This window comes from Chiroxiphia lanceolata, chromosome 5 (assembly GCF_009829145.1).
Source record: "Chiroxiphia lanceolata isolate bChiLan1 chromosome 5, bChiLan1.pri, whole genome shotgun sequence".
NCBI lineage: Eukaryota > Metazoa > Chordata > Aves > Passeriformes > Pipridae > Chiroxiphia > Chiroxiphia lanceolata.
The window spans coordinates 38,475,803-38,495,798 of NC_045641.1; the positions used below are offsets into that span (position 1 = coordinate 38,475,803).

The 19,996-nt window shown below is 37.4% G+C and overlaps 1 protein-coding gene across 4 annotated transcripts in view; it reads right to left on the reverse strand.

The window, feature by feature from the left end:
- Nucleotides 1-19,996, reverse strand: part of OSBPL8 (oxysterol binding protein like 8) — an 84,501-nt gene that overhangs the window by 655 nt on the left and 63,850 nt on the right. For all 4 annotated transcript variants that reach the window (XM_032687498.1, XM_032687497.1, XM_032687499.1 and 1 more), the window contains 15 exons: nt 16,729-16,813; nt 15,433-15,604; nt 11,934-12,168; nt 10,404-10,588; nt 9,652-9,733; nt 8,851-8,949; nt 8,293-8,389; nt 7,883-7,981; nt 6,303-6,400; nt 4,828-4,917; nt 4,130-4,266; nt 3,652-3,837; nt 1,266-1,353; nt 761-863; nt 89-194 (listed from right to left, as the gene is read on the reverse strand). In XM_032687498.1, coding sequence (XP_032543389.1) covers nt 89-194; nt 761-863; nt 1,266-1,353; nt 3,652-3,837; nt 4,130-4,266; nt 4,828-4,917; nt 6,303-6,400; nt 7,883-7,981; nt 8,293-8,389; nt 8,851-8,949; nt 9,652-9,733; nt 10,404-10,588; nt 11,934-12,168; nt 15,433-15,604; nt 16,729-16,813 — 1,862 coding nt within the window. The remainder of the gene's footprint in view (nt 1-88; nt 195-760; nt 864-1,265; nt 1,354-3,651; nt 3,838-4,129; nt 4,267-4,827; nt 4,918-6,302; nt 6,401-7,882; nt 7,982-8,292; nt 8,390-8,850; nt 8,950-9,651; nt 9,734-10,403; nt 10,589-11,933; nt 12,169-15,432; nt 15,605-16,728; nt 16,814-19,996) is intronic.

The following is a 19,996-nucleotide window of genomic DNA, read 5'->3' on the forward strand; positions in this document are numbered from 1 at the left end:
AGTAAGGCTCTAAAGCAGAAAATGGGGGGAAAAAAGCTATGGAATTACTATTCTCTAAACAATTTTCAAGTATTTTGATTAGTACTACCTCTTAATGTCTTCTTGTGTTTCCTTTATAGATTCAATGGCACTCTGCAGTTCACCAAGGTCTGCCCCTTTTTTCCTTATTCTTGTATTATGCTTCAGAAGTTGTGCTTGAAGGATAGAAAAGCCAGATGTAACTGAAGTGACTTCAGCCACAAAAGGAATAAAGTACAAATGACTAACTAAACCGGTTGCAAAAATGAGGAGAAAGTTTTCTAATTATTTTCTACTGAAACCTTTATTTCTGAGTGACCTATAGCACGGAAGGACAGCAATTTAGGCGCTTGAAATATCTTAAACTCACGATGTTGTTTAATTTTTGCAAGCATTGTCAACAACAAAAATCTGCCCCCTTGCCACATACTAAACTACAAATTAAAACAATTCATCTTGTTTTAAGAAAGAAAAGATTTTACAAACACCATTATTTTCCCCCAGGTATTAAGTACGTGCAGCATTTAAGCCTGCCTACACTGCATTTAATAGGACAGGAAAGTTTGCAATTAAAACCATGAGTTGTTCTGCTCCTTTTGTTTTCCAGAACGTGCTTCACATCATATTCAACGTGATATAAAACATAATACAGTCACTGAGATAAGAAGAGTATGTGTGACTCTGAACTCTTTAGCTGTCAAATAAATTTATTATTTCTGTATGCAAATATATCTTTTCATACCTTCACTCCCAGAGGAATCCTGGTTATCAGGCTCTGGGGATGAGAAACCACACTCTCCTTTCTTCTGACTGGCTGGCTTTCGTTTAATTTTTGGAACAGTAACCTAAAATTGATAAACCTATGTGTTATATCCAGAGAACCAGAACTGTAGCAAAGCAGGACATTCTAACAGTTACAGTTAAAAGAATAATATTCAATAGAAGTCCAAGTTAAAATTTTTGAGGCATAAGCAGCCTAAAGTTTGTGCATCTTACCCTTTTAGGATAATACACATTAAACTGCTGAGTTCAAGTTTGCATATTTTATACTCCCATCCATTCAAGTTCATCTTTACTGCTTAGGATGCAACACACAAGTGAAAGACTATGGACTGGGCAAACAACATTTTTGTTGGATAACAGCATTTCCCATCAATCCCAGTGCTTTGATGACCTTTATACAGATAATGCATAATATATGCAAGTCCCTGGATCTTGCTGCACGTGCTATCAGAACTGGAACATACCATTGGTGTCCGATGTCGAACTTTTGTTTGGATTGTGCCATCTTTTTCAAACTGGATCATATCATTCAAAGGGTCCCATGGTCTGGTACTAGAAAAAGGAAATATTATTAACACTACAGCGATTTAAATATTTCCTTGCTCAGTAACTACTCAGTATGAAGAGGCTAAAGCTCTCCCTATATAAAAGTCAGACATGGAATAAGCGATCTGATCTTCCACTTATAGCCCAGTCCTAACCTAAAGGGCCAAGAGAGACAAAAAATAAAGTTCACATCCAGGTCAAATCCTCAGCCATCTGGTAAGAATACAAGCTATTGTATTAACCAACAATATCATGAATTTATTTGGTCAGTGATATGTATTTGTCAAACATGGAGAGATTTCCTGCTTAAGATACAGTTATTATTTTAGAACTACAAGGAAATTAGGGGAAATTAAAAATTATTTTAGTTTTTGACCACTTTTTGTTGCAATTTTTTTTTCTTTTAAAAGATGCCTAGGAAGAAGAGGTTAAAAATCAGTTACCTCAAACCTGCTTTCATCCCAAAGGGGGCTAATAGTAATCAAGACTGACTTCATGAGACACTAATGAGCTATGCACAGTTTTCTTGTTCTGATTTTTTAAGAAAGCTTTTCCAAGTATAGCCTGATATAGAACTTAAAAAAAAAAAGCGTAAGACACATAGCTCAGTGGAGAGTAACAAGTAGCCAAAGGCAAAGACCAATGGCCCCACTGATTACAGCTGTGGACTGTTTCAGGAAACTGCAAGTGAGCTGCATCAGAGTCGTTCTGACATGCAGCTTTAGGGAGAGTAGATTAAGCATGGATTTCCTTTCATGTGCTTCTGTATGCCTTTTAATAGTTTGTAGATGTTTCATGTGTGGTGAACATAGTCCTGCACTTAACATCTTAGCTTAACCTGACTTGAATTAAATGCCATCTGAGGTAACTGGGTTAAGAACTAGGCATTGCTCTCTTCTGTATTTGTAATCCAGATGCCTTAATCTATAATCCAGATACCTTAACAAATGCCACAGCTCACTGACCACATCTTTCACAGTGAGCATAAAAAACTGCTCTCTACATGGACCAGGTGGTTAGCCAGCATTATACGCTTAAAGGAGACAGAAGCTTCTTCCAAGGAATGCTGACAGTGCAGGCTGCTTTCTAGCACATAGTAAAATTTCCATGGCACATCCTTGAACCATAAGGCCTCAAGGTCACAAGAAATAATGCAGATTAGCAAGATAGGTATTAAAGCTGCAGGGGATAGTCTAACAGATTTGAAGTACAGTACTTTTCCTAATGGTTTTACACAGCGTTCGAGAGTATGGGCAGTCAATTCAGCTGGACTGTCCTAACAGGAAGAGACATCAACAGCACTAGAGGGTTCAAACCAAGAGAGGGTGTGTCACAGAGCATTTAATCTAGTTAGGGAATTTCCCTGCTGCTGGATGTTTTCAGTGGTAAGAGTCTGCACAAACTTAAAAGAAAACCAAGGAAATTCACAGAAAAGACATTTACTGAGAGTTGCTAAATACACAGGTTCTCTGCTTGGTTCCAGGAAACCTCTAAGTTGCAAATTTCATGGAGACATGAAGAGTACTCAGGATTCTTGTAGTCTTCTCTATACATATACTTAGGCCACTGCCCCAATATTTGCCTTTCTTCTACAGAAAGGAGAAGGCCTCCCAGATTTAGCCACAGGAATATACTTCCATCATCCATGGCATCAGAGTTACTCAACTCGTGTATCATCCTTGGATATTTTACTTTTACAGTCTCTACAATACAGAACGATGCTGGGTACTGAAAAACAATCAGTAGAATGTGGGTGTTCTATCAAAACCATCACTAGTAAAGGCCTCAGCTCCAAGCTGACTTTAGTGACATTGGTGAGAACACAGAATGCATCCCAGCAGTCAGGGAGACAGCTACATCTTCATCTTCTGATCCAGATCATCACAGAGATTCACGCACACACATGTACGCCGGGCATATTCGACAGCCAGGCAGAGCCACCTGGTCCCAGCATTAAGCATTGCTGTAAACTTGTTATTCTCAGAGTTACTCTAATACATAACAAATTAAACAGCTCAAATCAACTAAGCACAGGCTTCTCTGATTTTCAGACACTTGATTTTCTGATTTCCAGCTGGTATGGAAAATCTCTATAGCTGCTTTGGTCAGTGTAGGGGGGAAAAAGGGAGCACAATAAACCCCAAGGTGCCATGCCCAAGAAAATCTAGAACATAGTACAGATTTGTCACTATACGTAAGCTGTATGTCTCAGTACTTTTGCTCCTAAAGCCACAGGAAGAGGCTCAGCAACATCACCTCAAGCACTTAACAGGCAGTTTTTGCTACAAGCACTTCAAGACTCACTCAGCGTATTTGTAGTGCCATTCTCCCGTGACTGAATCCTGATCAAACAGCTTGCACGTCCACTCTTCACCCTTAAGTTTTCTCTCTTTGGCACTCTTTCTTTGAGCTTCTTCCAGAACATATTTCTCCTGAGTAGCTTCTGTTTGGTCTTTATTATTTATTGCTCTTGTCACTTGTTGCCAAAGCCTGACAAATGAACAATACACAGACAGAATCTGGTTGACAAAATAATTGCAAACTATTTCCTCAATTATAGGCTACGTAAATAGACCACCCTCCAAACAGAACATTATCTACATTTCTACCGTGACTGTCCATGATTGTAAAGTTTATAAATTATGATCTTATTAACAGTGTTACTTGTTTTACAGGCCAGTATCATTAAACATGGAAAAGAAATTATAATTTGCTTATAATTTGGAGAAGATAATGAGTTTTATTTTGTCAAAATAAATACATGGTTCTAAAGTGAACTTACTTCTCTGACTCAAAGTCATCTTGCTCTTCAAACTTCACTGTGTATCTAGGTAATCTGCGCTGCTTGATATCAGATGTTGGGTTCCAGAATGTCTCTGAAACACCTGTCTTCTTGTCAGTAATAGTAACTTCACTGTCCTGTAACAGATATGGTTACCTTAATTGTAATTACAAGGTAATTACAAAATTACAAAAAAGGGAGGAATAAGCCTTTTTTTTTTTGTAATGAGAATTTATTATCTTTTGAATGCATGCAGTTAAGGATATTTAGATATGCTAAGTTTAAAATTCTATTTCTCCCTTTTGTAGTAGGTTCTAACTTGGAACAATAGAATCATACCATGTTCAAAAACCAGCAAGGCCATGTCACCTCACAAGAACTGGAACAAGCTTAAATATTTCATGTTGGTGCCATAACAATTCTTCATAGTACTAACGCATATACCAAAACATTTCACAAGCTTCATTGTGAAGAAACATTTTACTTTCTTCATTAACTATTCAAACATGCACAACTTCTCAATTTTCTAACAGCTACAAATAGCACTATGTTGATTCTATACCTTCTTGAATACTTTCTATAAAATCAGTACTTAACTCTTTTATTTTTAAACTTGAGTCTTTTTTGTAACTAAGTGCTATTTTCACCTGTCTCAACTGTCAGCCAGAATTTAAAAAAGACCATCACTCACTACTTACCCAGTGACCCTCTAAAAGAGCCAGAACTTCTTTGCCAAGCTTAATTTTCCCTGATATTTGGTTAACACTGTCGTTGTTACCCAAAAAAGGCTGCAAAATAAAAATAAATGGTTTCATGTTTATTTTGATAATCTATTATTTTTGTTTCTATGTTTAGTGTTACGGAAAAAAGTACATTTATGAAATGTGCTGTAAACAGCCCTGATGGCTTTTAGTATTATTTCTTCCGATTTAATTCCCAAAAGAAGTCTAAAAGCACAGTAAGTAGTTTCTTCAGGCTATATTTCAAGAGATTTGATGAGCAAAAGTATTGTCTAAGAAATGTGTAAAGAAAACAGTAAATAATGCAGAAAATAGTGACATAATAATATCCCAAAGGGGACAGTCATTTGCTATGGTAATTTCACCAATTTGCCAAGGACCATTTATTACGAGATTAACTCTTGCACAAACACAACCACCGGGATTTTCTTTGGCCTTTTGACAGACTGCATATGTATGCTGTGGACTGACAAGGCAAAATTAACAAGGCAAAGTTAACACAGCCTCTCACCTTTTATGTTTCCCCTGTAATTTCAATCACATGCAATTTCCCTCTCCATGTGCACACTTGTTGGCAACTATTTATTCAGCTTTAAATCAGTTTCTGCCTCAAAGATGGCAAACGTATTTTTCAGTAGTAGAAAGTAGTAGTATTAGTAGAATTAGTACTAGAAGTAGTTTAGAAACCTTTGTTTAGCTTATGTGAACGGAGAGATGCTCCTACATTATGCTCAGCTGCCAAAAATAGTCCATGTAAACTGTTGCTTAGCATGGGGCATTAGGCTGACATAAATCTTAGCCAACTGTTAGCCTTGGACTCATTTTTATTAGAGGTGTTGTGAGCAACTTAAATTTACCCAGGATTAAAGAGGGGAACACAGGTGTGAGTTCTCCTCCATGGGCTCTCTAGGAGTTTAAAAAGATCCTGAACATTTTCAGAGAAATAAAAACTACCAAGGTGTATTAACAACAACACACGAAATGCTTGAAACACTGATCAGATCACTGAACACTTCCCCCTGTTCCTACACTTTCCTAGACACACACTGTTGCCACTGCTGAAGATGAGACAGACCATTGCTTTTTCCCCAACAGAGCTGTTCTTAAGAGTCATACAACTAACTATATGTTTGCATCTGTTATCACCAGACTTGTATAGAGCACCGTAAATTTCAGTCAAAAGCTTTAGATTCAGAAGAATACATTAAGAAAAGAATGACAACTCCTTTTATTAAAAAAATGAAAACATAAAAACATCACAATTTGCTAGATTAAGACATATGGAAATGTAGCAGTTAAAACAAAATTCCTCTACTTTCTGAAAGATAATTCCATACTAAATCAGACCATATCTAAGGAGTCACCTAATGATTTTTTTTTAAGTATGATTATGTTCATTCTCCTTTTTGTGCCCACTAGCAGCATTTACTAACCTTGAGTTTGAATTCAATTGTTGCACTGTAGCCAGTTTTCTCACAGGTGATGTTGACTGTTCCTCCAAGCTCTAAGGTCATTGTGCCATAAAGAATTCCTGCAAGAGAAAAAAAAAGGTAAAACGAGTATTTTTAACGGAACAAAACAAAAAACATAAGCTATGTGGGTACAATTCCTAGAGTAAACATGCTTGTGCCAGAGGAAAAGTTGTATTTTCAGATGACCTTTCCTAACGATGATCATGATCTTTCTGCCAAATAAGATAACCCAAACAGAAACAAAAAGATCTAAGTGAATTACAGATAAGCAGGAAAAACAGTTTACGAAGACATATCTTTGGCAGCCTATGCTGCTGGCTCTAGCAAGGGTGATGTTTAGTCTTATTGGAAATGACTGGGGAAGGGAAGCTTCTGAGGTTAAGACAAAAAAATAACCTACAACAAAAAGAACAAAGAAAAACTTCCCTCAAACAGAAGCAGTATGTACAATCAGACCACAGGTGAAGGCAATCATGGACAACCAATATAAAACAACACTGATCACCTCCCTGAAGACTTCTGGAAGTACAAGATTGACAATGCTGAGCATACTTTCCTTCCCATGTCTTTCCCTTGCAATCCAGTGCTTGAAACACTGAATATATTTTACATACAGTGGATGGATGTGCAAATAGCTTTGTTTCACCATGCACATTCTCCTTCCCTGCATATTCTTCTACCTTTCTCCCTCTCTATCAGCTTTACTAGTCACACTAGTCCTCCTTCTTCCTGTTTGACTTGAATGTATAAATATATGTTATCTGGTTTAATTGTTTAGTATTATTTTAGTCGCCAAAGCCATAAAAAAATTGAACATAATGTTAAAAACTTTAAAAAACAATGGAAAGAGAAAAGCCTACTAAGCTCATGTCAAATTATCTAATTCTGCTAATTGATCTTCATACACCTCAAATGAAGAAATTATTATATTTGCTGCCTTTATAGTCGGCCTTCTGAAAGAGAATTCTAGCTATTCTGAATGAGAATTTTGGAATATATGGGTAGACAATCCTGAATAAGTTTCACCTTAAAAATAAGCAATTCTACAATGTATTTTGCACCACTACTGACCTTCCAGAAAGCTTTACAAACCACTGACTGGTTTCTCATAAAGACAAATGTTCATGATTTACGCTTGAATCACAAAGTGTAGTATAGATACTACACTGCCTTCTATGTTTACAAGAGGAAAATATTGGAAAAGCTCAAAATTGTTCTAACAAAAAGGCAATTCAAACAGTAAATTAGTATCATGTAGTGACAGCTATATATATATATGTTCTTACTATTTCTTAGTATTTATGAAAAAAAATCTTTTTCTGTGCCAAAAAATAAAACATGGCTTAAACGACAGATGTATTTTTCTCTTTATAAAATATGCAGAAGCCTAGATCCACCAATGTTGCCAATGTTCAGAACACTCTTCTCAGATGACAGGCTTGAATCCAACACAGTATGTTATTTAGAATAATGAACTATTTAGAATAACAAACTTCTGTTCTCAAAACTTTACCATCTAGAGCATGAAAAAACCCCACTACCTTTGCAATGAGCATATGGCATTGTCATTACGTAATCTTCTCCCCTATTTAAAAATGTTAGCCGTCCTTCTCCATCTAGTATGGCAGATAATGAATTCCCTGAAATTCAAAAACAGAATATCATATTTCTCACCCTGAAAGACAACAGCCAATATTTCCTAATAACTGAGCAATAAAATTAAGAACATCAGTATATTTAGCACTGCAATCTGTTCTGTCTAGTGAAGCCACTATAATACAGTGTCTCCAATTAAAAATTAAAATACTCCAAAAATAGAAATTAGAAAGGATAATACAACAGTCAAACACTGATTCTTCTAACAGCCTTCTTTCACCCACAAAACACAGCTCAAGTGCACCTATTTTACATTCCTCAATAAAAGTACAACCAAAAAAACCTCATTATTTACCATAGAACTTTGATTTGGCCAGAATGCTACCACTAAGGCAAAAACCATCCTTGCGGTTGCTAACATAGAAGGCAGATATTGGAGGGTGATGTGATACCTGTTGAAAAAAACCACATATTTGAAAAAAAAAAAAAAAGAGAGGAAAAAAAGAAAACCAAGAACATGCAATATAGTATAAAACTTGAGCTAATAATGACAGAATGTAAACTTCAGGCTGCACATATTGGAATACAGTTAATTTATGTGAAATGTGGCTATAATCTTTAGAGACAAAGATCAAGCAAATACGTACTGCATTTCAACAGTTAAGAAAATTAGCATCTGACTTTTCGTGGAGTAAGAGGGAACAGAAATGCTGTAAACACCTTTCTCTCTGTCTCTCTAGGAAGGGACACTTAAAGGAGACATCTGTAAGAACACTATGATCACCAGGAGAGTTTTTAGGATACTATTCATACATTTCAATACATTTTCTGAAACTACCATGTCATTTTGCTAGCACAAATATACAACACATTTATTTCTCTTAAAAATATTTGTTCCAGTCATTGCATCTACCTGTTCTGCAATATAAAAAGTCTTGCTATTTGTCCTTGGATGAATCCACATGCAGCGGAAAGTCTCTCCAAGTATAGGATTGTACGGCTTTTTTAGTCCCTAAAAAGAAATAGAGAGTAAGCACACTATGCATGTACACAAGCCACAGTCTGTCACTGAAGATAAGACACACACACAAAAATAATAATAATATATATGCTGAAGTACATGATATATGTGCTAAACTATATAGTGTTTTATTTCATCATTTCAATATTGTGCTCAGTTACTCTGCTCTTCATTCTAAGGAAATTGTCATACATTTAGTATATCCAGAAAACTATTCCAGGCTACATGTAAGGACACACAGAATATAAGATTTTTTTTGGTAGAATTATTACAGAGCTTTTGTCTGAAGTTAGGTAGTAAGTACTTACTTTCAATACTGTTTCCCACCAACATGACTATAAAGAGTATTTAGCGAAAAGCTAAATGAAGTAGTGGAAACATTAGTCCTCCAATTGCAGAACGTTATCACTGAAGAATGATAAATATAGAACTGGCTTAACTTTATCAGAAAATATTTAGCTCAACTTCTACTCCGAGGGACAAAAGAAATTGAATAGAGTCTATTTTAAGCATGGCAAGGGACTAGAAAGTTCCATGATCTATTTGCGTAAGAAATAAAACCTAAACACTTAACTTTGCTTTTTTAAAAAATGCATAACAATGTAATTTGAAAGGAAAAATTTACTCCAGCACAATCCTAAGCCCTCAAACTAGACACAATGACTAACAACAAAATAATATGTGGAAGTACACCTTTGGCTTTTTGTAGAATCCTGACAAATACCACTTCACTACTTTTTTCATGCGGTTGTAAGCATTCTCTTCAAGAGCAGCTCTGTGAAACAGAACACACAGACTGTCAGCTTATTGAGACAATACAATCAGTATTGTCTCAGCTATAAACACACTATCAATTGTTATGACATATCTTGAATCTATGAGCTGACTAAAACAACAGGTTTGTGAATTGCAGTACTGTAAAACTTTCAGCCTAATCTCACCCAAATTCAAAGTTTTCAAATAATTTTCAGAAAACTGAAATCAAACAAAAAAATCAGAAACCGTATTTCCATATTTGAGTCTGTTCTTTGTAACAATAAATTCTGTTCCACCTCCACTAAAGTCTTCCATTTATAAGATACTACTCCAGAGAACATAATATTTCAATTTACAGTCTTTAATTTATTAGCTACATTTGAGCAGGCAACTATAAATTTGGACAGAACACTGTATTAAAAGTTTAACTGGTACTGGATTACCATTTTTAATACGCTTCTTTGAGAAAAAATAATTAAACTAATTTTGAGAAGTCTTCTAACCAGTCTTCAGAAGCTAAACTGCAACATGATTGCTATTAAATTACTAAGAGGGGCCAGCCTTCAAGATGTTCTATATGAGTTCTTAGGCAGTTAGCTTCCAGAAAACAAGGATATCTGACATTGTTGCCCTATTTTAATTAAAAAAAAAAAATGGAAAGAATGAAAACAGAGATAGAATTTACTTACTCAGACAAAAAGTCTGCATGGTAGTAGTAATCAGACAGCTTGTCCAGGAAAGAGCGAGGTTCCAAGATAAATGTAGGCAGTACAACCTTGGACAAATCCATTCCTGGCCGAACTTGCTTTAATAGTGTCCAGATCAAACTTTTATTTTCTTCTGACACTACTTCTGTCTGAGCAGCCTCTCCTGCCTAGGATGAACCAAAAACCGCTTACAGAAACGAGAAAGAAAATAATCCTCCAGAAGACAGGTCAACATTTTCTATGGTTGCAGTGAGAATGGAAAATGGATACTTAAAACGAACCACTCAGAGATGCTGAAGTAACTATGGAAGAAAGATCAGGTTTCTATAAATACACTTATGATACATATTTAATGAAGTATGATAAATATACTATTCAGCATTAAAAACTGTTTGTTAGCATCAGCCCTAGACAAAAAATCTTGAGGTAGAATATTGTTCAGAAAACCTTCCTTAGTCCTTTCCTAGGCATCAAGTGCATTACTCTGTTCTCAGTGCATGACTTATACACCAAAGGGCTGTTCATTCTACCAGCTTTTCCCAACCATGAAAGCTGACACATTTATGCTTTTCACTGCCTTGACCAGTCAGCAGTATCAGTGGTTTTTCTTAAAAACACATATGACTTAAGGGTAAATGAGCAAAATCAGCAGCCACATTCCAGTATGCTTCTGTCTGACGGAAGATATTCTTCCTTACAGTTTCTGAAATCAAAAGCAATGGTTGTAGGAAAAGCAAGCAAAAACACCTTTTCAGAACAGTTCTAAAATGCATATTCAAGAATTTGTTGTCATCCTAAACTCCTCAGCTTCCCTAAAATATTGCTTTGTCTAGACACAACAATAGAAAGCACTAAAGCATAAAGTATGCAAATTCCATAGGTATGAAAAAAATCTCATAGTTTGCACTTGAGGAGAAAGGAAAGATTTGAGAAGAAAGCTTATCTCTGTTTCTGTTACTAAGCTTTTTCGTTTACAAATCCCTGTCATATTTGCCTGTGTAGATACATAAAACAACCTGCAGAAGTGGAATGGTATCTGGGGTATCATTAGAATGCAAGGTGACATCAGGAACACAGCAGGCTTTCCACTAAATTCTGCACATCCCACAGCTGCTTAACTCCTTGCTTGCAGTAGAAAAAAGAAGTGTCAGTTTGCATTCAAACCTTCAACTTGAAGATTTTTAGTTGAAGAAAAAACAGGACTAAGTTAATAAAAATCAAATAGAAGTAACAACAAAACAAGTAGTCATGGTCAACTTCTGCTGCAGCACCTTCAAACAGCACCTTCTGTCTAAGCAATATTCCAGATAATTTCATTATCTCTGTTAAAATCTCATATATTAGCACAAGAGTGGCAAAGCAGAGTGGGTGAACAGAACCTTTTCCACTCATTATTACTGAAAATATGGAAAGCCAATCCTGCAAGTCAGCTTTCAAGTGTAGTCTGACCCCTAAAATACCAGCTTTCTATTTGGAGAAGCTGCTTGCTCACTACATCAACAGCACTTATACCTCCCCAAGTTCTTCATGACTCTGTTCTAAGTAAGTAGTTTCCTTGATATCAATTGGTTCTGGATCAACGAAAGAATCATCCTGTCGCTCTGATGTGTCGCTGTCGCTTTCTTCGCTTTTCCCCAATCCTTCATTATCAGACTCCTCGTGGTCATGGTCATTTTCTTTATCAGATTTGTCAGAGTACGTATCTTGATCTTTAAAGTGATGCCTTTCAACTTCACTGTCATTTAGCCTATTAAAAAAAAAAAAAAAGGCTAAATGAATCTTCAACTTTACACAATAATTTCATTGTTTCCAAACTAGGATCTTAATAAAATATATACTAAAATTGCCAATATCAAGCCTCATCTGGCAGCAGTGTCAAACTAGCTTTGCTGGAAACATATAGGATGTCCTCTTCTCACTGAACTGACAAACATACCAAGTTTAGAACAGTTACACTGGAAGGGACCTGCAAGTGTTCTGGTCCAACTGCCTGACCAACAGTTGAAGCACGGTATTAAAGGCATTGTCTAAGTGACTTTTAAACACCGATGAGCCTGGGGCATCAACCACCTCTCTAGGAAGCCTGTTCCAGTGTCTGACTGTCCTCTCAGTAAAGAAATACTCCCTAATGTCCAGCCTAAAACTCTCCTGATGCAGTTTTAAACCATTTCCATGCTTCCTACCCCTGGATACCGGGGAGAAGAGTTCAGCAGTTCCCTTTCCACCTCTCCTCCTCAGGAAGCTGTAAGAGAGCAATCAGGTTGTCCCTCAGCCTCCTTTTCTCCAAACTAGACACACTGGAAGTTCTCAGTCACTCCTCACAGGACATGCCTTCCAGCTCTTTCACCAGCTTTGCTGCCTCCTCAGGATAGTCAAGAACCTTCATATCCTTCTTAAATTGTGGGGCCCAGAAGTGCACACAGCACTCAAGATGAGGCTACATGAACACTGAATACAGTGGCATAATCATCTCTTTTGACCAGCAGGTTATCTGGGTTTGATGCACCCCAGGATGGGGTTTGCCCTCTTGGCTGCCAGGGCACACTGCTGATCCATGTTGACCCCACTCTCAGCCAGCACCCCCAGACCTTTTTCCACTGCCCCTCAGCTGGGCCCTAAGCCCACTTCATGCTCAACGATCACCTCAGCACCCCCAGGGCTGTGGTGAGAGTAGGGCTGGTCTCCAGCCACTCTTCTCCCAATTTATACTTGTGCCCAGCGTTACTCTGTCCTAGGTGCAGGCTCCAACATTTAGACCTGTTAAATTTCATGCCAATCTACCCAGATTCCTCTGCAAGGCCTCTCATCCCTTGAGAGAGTTAACAGCACCTCCCAGTTTGGTATCATCAGCAAACCTGCTAATGGTGCATTCAATTCCTACATCCAGATGACTGATAAAAATACCCAATGGAACAGGCCCTAGGACTGAGCCCTGAGTGACACCACTGGCAACCAGTTGTCAGCCAGATGTAGCCCCATTCACCACATCCCTTTGAGTCCTGCCATTCACCCAGTTCTTCAATCAGCACATTGTGACTCTCATAGCTGGATAATGATCTTGTGAGGGACAGTATCAAAAGCCTTACTAAAATCCAGAAAAACTACATCCACTGCCTTCCTTTCATCCAGTAGGCAAGTGATCCTATCATAGAAGAATGCCACATTAGTTAAACATGACTTTCCCCATGCCAACTGTGCCTGGTGATTGCACTGTTCTTTAAATGTCTTTCAACAGCACACAGTATGACCTCTATAATTTTTCCAGATACTGAGGTTAGACTCACAGGTCTTTCCTCAGGCCTTTCTTGTAAATCTGAATACTGTTGGCTAATTTCCAGTCAGTGGAGTCCTCCTCAGACTCCCAAGACTCTTGGTAGATGCTTGAGAGATTTCCCGCCGTAACATCCACTAGCTCCTCCAGTACTCTGGGATGTATCACATGAGACCCCATGGACTTAAAAACATTCAGCTGATACACTGATCTCTTAAAATTTCAGTGTCCACAAATGGAAATTCACTACTAGCATTATTAATGACTGAGGGGAAAAAAAAAAAAGCAGCATTGAATGTGCCTGCTTTTTCTTCATCCCTGTTTTTCAGGTGACCATCTTGAACATATATTGGTCCAATGCTTTCCTTGCACCTCCTCTTGCTATTAACATACTTAAAAAACTCACTCTCAGTGGAAGCTAAAATTGCTTTCATCACCTTTCTTCTCCCTCTTCTGCCAACCCCATTAAAGCTAGACCTGCCAGGTTTTCACTTAGATAGTTAAACACACTAAATAATCTTACAATATGCTATATCAAAAGATCTACTTAATTAAAGCATTAATCTTAATTAGACTTAACAGCTGTAGCTAATTGCTGTGATTGCAATCAGGGCCAGCAGCTGATATTAAACTACTTTTCAAGAGTACAGATCTCCAGCTGAATTGCACACAGCACTTGTATTGTTTCTACAAGATAACAGAAGGAGCAAAACTGTAGCTGAGCCAAGCTTGGTCATCTGGATAGGGCCTTGAATTGTTGCCAGAGGCAACAATTTGCCTTTATTGTGCTTTTCTCAGACCATCTATTCCAAAAAGAATTACATTTTCCCAGTTTAGGCCTCTGTCTCAAATACAGAAGCATACTCTTAACAGCAGTACAAAATTCCTGCCCTCTCAGAAAAGACAGATGGACAGCAAAGTCTTCATAGGTGGGAGATATTTGAAATAAATATATGACCACCTGAAAGTATATTGAATTGGTGGAAGTCTACTGAGAGAAACTGTTCATAGCACAAGCTTCAGACCCAATTATTTCAAATAAAGAACTAAATCTGTTATAATTTCTAATGCACTTTGGAAACACAGTTGAAGCATTTGAAAACACCATTCATTCACTACACTTGTTTAATAATGTATTTCCACACAAGCTTCTGCTCTCAAAAGCTGGCTGAAAGCATTTATTGAAATAAACAGGGAGTTAGTCAAGGGCACTCACACATTAGATACCAGGTGATACCAGACAATTTTAACTTTTATGCATTTAATTTAATAATAGGGTGACTGAATACATCCATCTGATGGTTCAAAGATAAGACATGCTGAAATAATTTAAAGAAGATTATTCATTTCTATTCATCCATTAAGAACAGCAACCTAAATTCACATCTACCAACTTGTGCCACATGTACTAAGCTTCTTATCTTCTGGTGAAGCTAACAAGAGACATGAACTTAAAATTTTCATTTTTTTCTATCTTGAACAGTTTAGCCAAGTACTTAAAACTTACTGATGTGATACTCAGCTTCAAGTTCCTTGGGCCAAACTTTCCTCTGGATCCACTTTTCTTGAAAAAAGATTTTTTTTTTTGTTTTATGTGCAGACTATAAAACACAGTGCAAAGAAGGCATGTAAAGAGAACTCAGGAGCAAAATGAACTGCAGCCTTAATGTCCCTGTGGAGAAGTCATCACTACAAGGTTCTGCCAAAAAGACAATCAGGTTTAGTAATTAATTCACTTACGGTAGGTTTTCTCCACTGTGCATGTTGTTGGCACGAAGCAGACCATAGAAAGAGACATGACTACTGTCTGCTGAAGAGTTCAAATCATGTTCTTTACCTTCCCTAATCATTGTACGTTTAAGCAGACTTGAACATTTGAGTGCCAGCTCCAAAGCATCCATCCAACACCTGCCTAAAAACAAATTTAGTATTAGACTAAAAATTAAGGATTGAACAGAACTATACTACTTCCATTTTCTAATTGGGAAAATTAGTCTTTTAGGCCTGCTTACATTGCCTTTGAAGACCCACTTCAGACTTGTTCCATGTTACATGCATTAGATTTTATAATCCGGTAGGGACATAAGAACAACTTACAACTACCCAGCTCTGGTACAAGGATGCTTCAGAGCAGGACATGCAAGGTAAATCATAATTACATTAGAGTATATTTTAGCATTTCTTCCTTAATACAAGTCTGACTCCACCCAGGCCCTGACTGTGAATGCCTCCAAAGTTGTCTGCAACCCTGCTCTAATTCTGAAGACTAAGTAACTGCATCAGTTGGCAAAATTTGCCAAGTAATACGATAACAGTGTGGAAAAAGACAGCATATAAATACTGTTTCAAAATATAAAAAGTAGATATTCTAATTTTCTTTGGAAAAAAATAATTAAAGAAATTTGTGCATTCTTTCCACTTCATAATTTTTCATTTCTTTATATCAAATCAATTTCTCAATACAGAAGGCAAACTATTTTTAAAGTCTGCAGGGGTATGCTTAATTAACTAGTAGATGAAAAGCACCTGCTAGAAAGGTTAAACAATTTTGTTTAACCTTTAAAGGTTAAAAAATTTTGTTAAATTTTGTTTTCACATTGTAACCTTGGAAGGTACTTGCACTGATCACCACCTTCCCAATGAAGGGTGTTACAAAACTATGTCTTGAGGGAATTTTTACTCCTAGAACTCTAGGCAACTGCTGCACTTACCACACAAATGCTTTCATGAGAATGCACATTAGCACTTTAGAAAGGCACCAGCTTGATATTTAGACATACATTAATATAGCTAAATCATAAATAACCCCTTCCCTCTCCTCTACCCTGTCAACACAAGGGAACTGCAAGGAGTTCTTCAATGACCAGGAAAATCTACTAGTACCAACACAAATGAATGTACTAAATTAAGGGAGAACTTTAACAACAATTAAACTGCAATCAAAGTGCTGTAACAGATATGATAAGACAACTGAAACCACCTCTTTCTAATAACTAACTGTTGTCACTGCTGAAAAACAATGCAACATCTATTTACCATCTGATTCTGAAGCGGCTCGGATGATCAAATAACTGCTGGGCAATGGCTGAGTTATAGAACCAACTGCTTCACCTTTGGGACCCTTGAAACAGATAAAACAAGGAACAGCATCAGATATTTTAACTCAGTTTTGCAGTTTATCATTTAATGTAATAACAAGTTGACACACTGCAGGGCTATTTACTGTCACTCAGCAACATCTAACAAAGACATGAATGGAAAGATGGACAGCCCTCTTTTACTGGATTTCTTCTTCAAAGTCTTCATTCTAAGCACAGGACCGAATTCAAGCCCACTTTAAAAAGAATGGTCTTTGGGATTAAAAAAATTTTTGTTGTGGTTTTTTCGGGTTTTTTTGTGTAAATCAGACTTGGCATAGTAACTTGGAAACGCTCTGCTGATGCTACTTATAGCAAGATGACAAAAGCATCAAAAGGAATGGCATGGGGGTCACCCTCACTGTACAGGAATTCCTGCAGATTGGTGTAAAGAGATCACAAAGGACAGGCTATTCCTCTTACACTCAGTATTTCAGCTGAAGAGGTAAGACTGAAAACAAGCAAAACTAAAGACATGTCTGTGGGCTGATATAAGTGAGTTGATTTACAACAAATATTGCCTAGCAGAAGACCCCACATTTATACAGCAACTGCCTTTTCTCCCCCTCAAGTGTCATTTGCTCTGGATGAGAGCAAAGATTTCTCTCAACTCACAGAAGGATGCTATGGTTCATAGAATAGAGAGACACCAGTGCAAGCCAAACCCTTGCAAAGAATGGGAGGTCTTACTCAGGGATCTACTTCATGCTTATTTTATATGCCAGTGTGTTTGGTGTCTCAACAGCATCCAGAACTACACAATTTTTGCCTGTCTTCAGAATACAGATGAGTCAATTGTTATTTAAATAAAAGGGAAATAACTGCCATGTATTGCTACTGAGACCCACTAATCCTTTCTCCCTCTCTCCTCTCTCTTCAACTTTTTTACCTATGCAGTAGTCAATTCCACAAAACATTCAGATGCCTAACTGTAAACTTGTCATTTTATCAAGAAAAAAACAAGATGATGACTGGGTCCACAAAAAAAGACATTTAGATGCTTAAGTCTCTCTATAAAGGGCATCGGCAACCTTGACATTAAGTTCAGCCAAAAGATACACGGAGGATATCAAATGCCAAAGTTTTATATTCACTATGAAGTTCTTCACATTTCACATTAAAAAAAAATAAAATCCAAAAGACCTTTCCATTTCATTTTGGAATAAAATGTTAAATAACCATTTTAAAGCCCCTTCCAAAAAAAGTTTACATATGGTAACATTAAGACAATTGATAGGCAAAGAGGGCTGTATAAACATACTTGAAGCTATCACTGAAAGCTGGGTTAAGTCTGCCTAACTGATGAGTTAACACACTTTGGTCTTCACTGATTTCCCCCAGAGAAGCCTAATGAAAAGCCAGTACAATGTTTAGAAGAGGGAATTGGAAAGCCAGCAGAAGTTTTGAGCAAAAGCAGATAAAGGCAGATTATTTTAGAAGCAAGCAAATGAAACAGCCAGAACGTTTCTGAGGGTGAGAAGCGGGTAAACAAGTAGTCTTGGTGGCACTTAAATACCAATATAGACAAGCTAGTGCTGGTGTAAATGATGTTCAGAAACTCACAAAGAGTCAGCATAGAGTAACAGCAATTGGGTGTTAGAAACAAGACTCCAAACCTCAGTCTCCCCCTTCGTGAGCACAAAGGTGTGCCTATGAAAAGTCTTTGGTGAAGCAGCAACACTGGGATTAGGAGTTAGTGGGTACCAAGAACCAGAAGGGGCAACCCCATGCATGGCCACTGCTCACCCTAAGGGTGGGAAGACAGGGAAGAAGCCCACTCTCACCTGAGGAGGGGAGAGCACCACGCCAGGCAGGGGTGGGAGAAGTGCTGGGGTGCTGCACAGAGGGGCCATGGCACCAGCACTGTGCACAGGCCTCAGCCATCACAAGTCCTTAAAACTCTTGGGTCACAGGACATGGACTAAGGGCGGATTTCTGCTCATGAGATCTGTCCTTTAAGTTCATACTGCGAGCACTTTAGGGTATGCTACTTACTCTGTACCAAGCCACTATAATTTACAGATGAAGTGTGGTTTTGGTGTCTGGTTTTGTTTTTTTAATGCAAGAAAGTTACACTCCCCCAAGTGTTTTAACACTACATTAAAACCAAATGAGTAATTTATAGCAAACATTTATGTATGTTGACTTAATTTAAACAACTGCTCATGGATCTTGATTTCCTCTAATGGATTGCTGTTCCAAAGGCACTGGATACTTTTCTTTGATACCACCATTATGGTTTCAAAATCAATTTTCAGTATGTTAGTGTTCTGTACAAGAGGCACATTAGTTTCCATGTGCTAGGTAACTTTATGTGGATTGACTGCTCCTGATGGATGATGCTACAACTACTCCGAGGCAATGGTCAAGTTAAAAATTCCATGAGATTAAAAAACTTTTGAAGTTTACTTCCTACAGAATATTCATGCCAATAAAACTCAAATGCCATGAACCTTCATTCAAAAACAGCAATGAAAACTGATAAGCAGCTACCCCTGACTAAATTTACTCACAAAAAATTATTCGCATTAACTTTTCTAGTTATTAATTTTAGGAAACTGAGATGGCATCAGGACCAGGCAAAGTACAAAGACAAAACAAACTACAGTGCATCAGCTACCTCAGAGTGTAGGAGGAACATCAAAGACCACAGCAACAGGCTTAAGGGAGCATGTGAAGTGACTGGTCACAAACTACTGCAGGAGAGAATTCGTAGTCTGCCACCGCACTATAGGAAGTGTGTTCAAGCGAGAAAATCTCCCGCAGTACTTAACACCTCTGTACCTGTTTCCTGCAATGCCATCTTCCTGCACTGACTTCAAACAAGGCTCATTTTGCCTTAGACTTGAGGCTCTTTCTGGTAAATCTACTCTAGATCAGTCAATTGCTATTACACTTATGCAAGTTTGCCTCATGGTAATAAATCTAGGACATTATGATTGACTAGGTAAACAAGGCAGAAAAAGGTTTCAAACTTCAAGGCCTTTCATCTAATAAAATCCAGTAATTCTCAACTGCAAATAGCCATACCAAAATGAACAAATGCCACTCCAGCTCTCAGCACATTTAGAATGGACAATATCAACTGGTTCAGGTTTAAAATTTGACCTACCTTAAAAAAGTAAAAATCTGGTGGGGCATGTCCTCTAAACTCTAAATATCTAGTT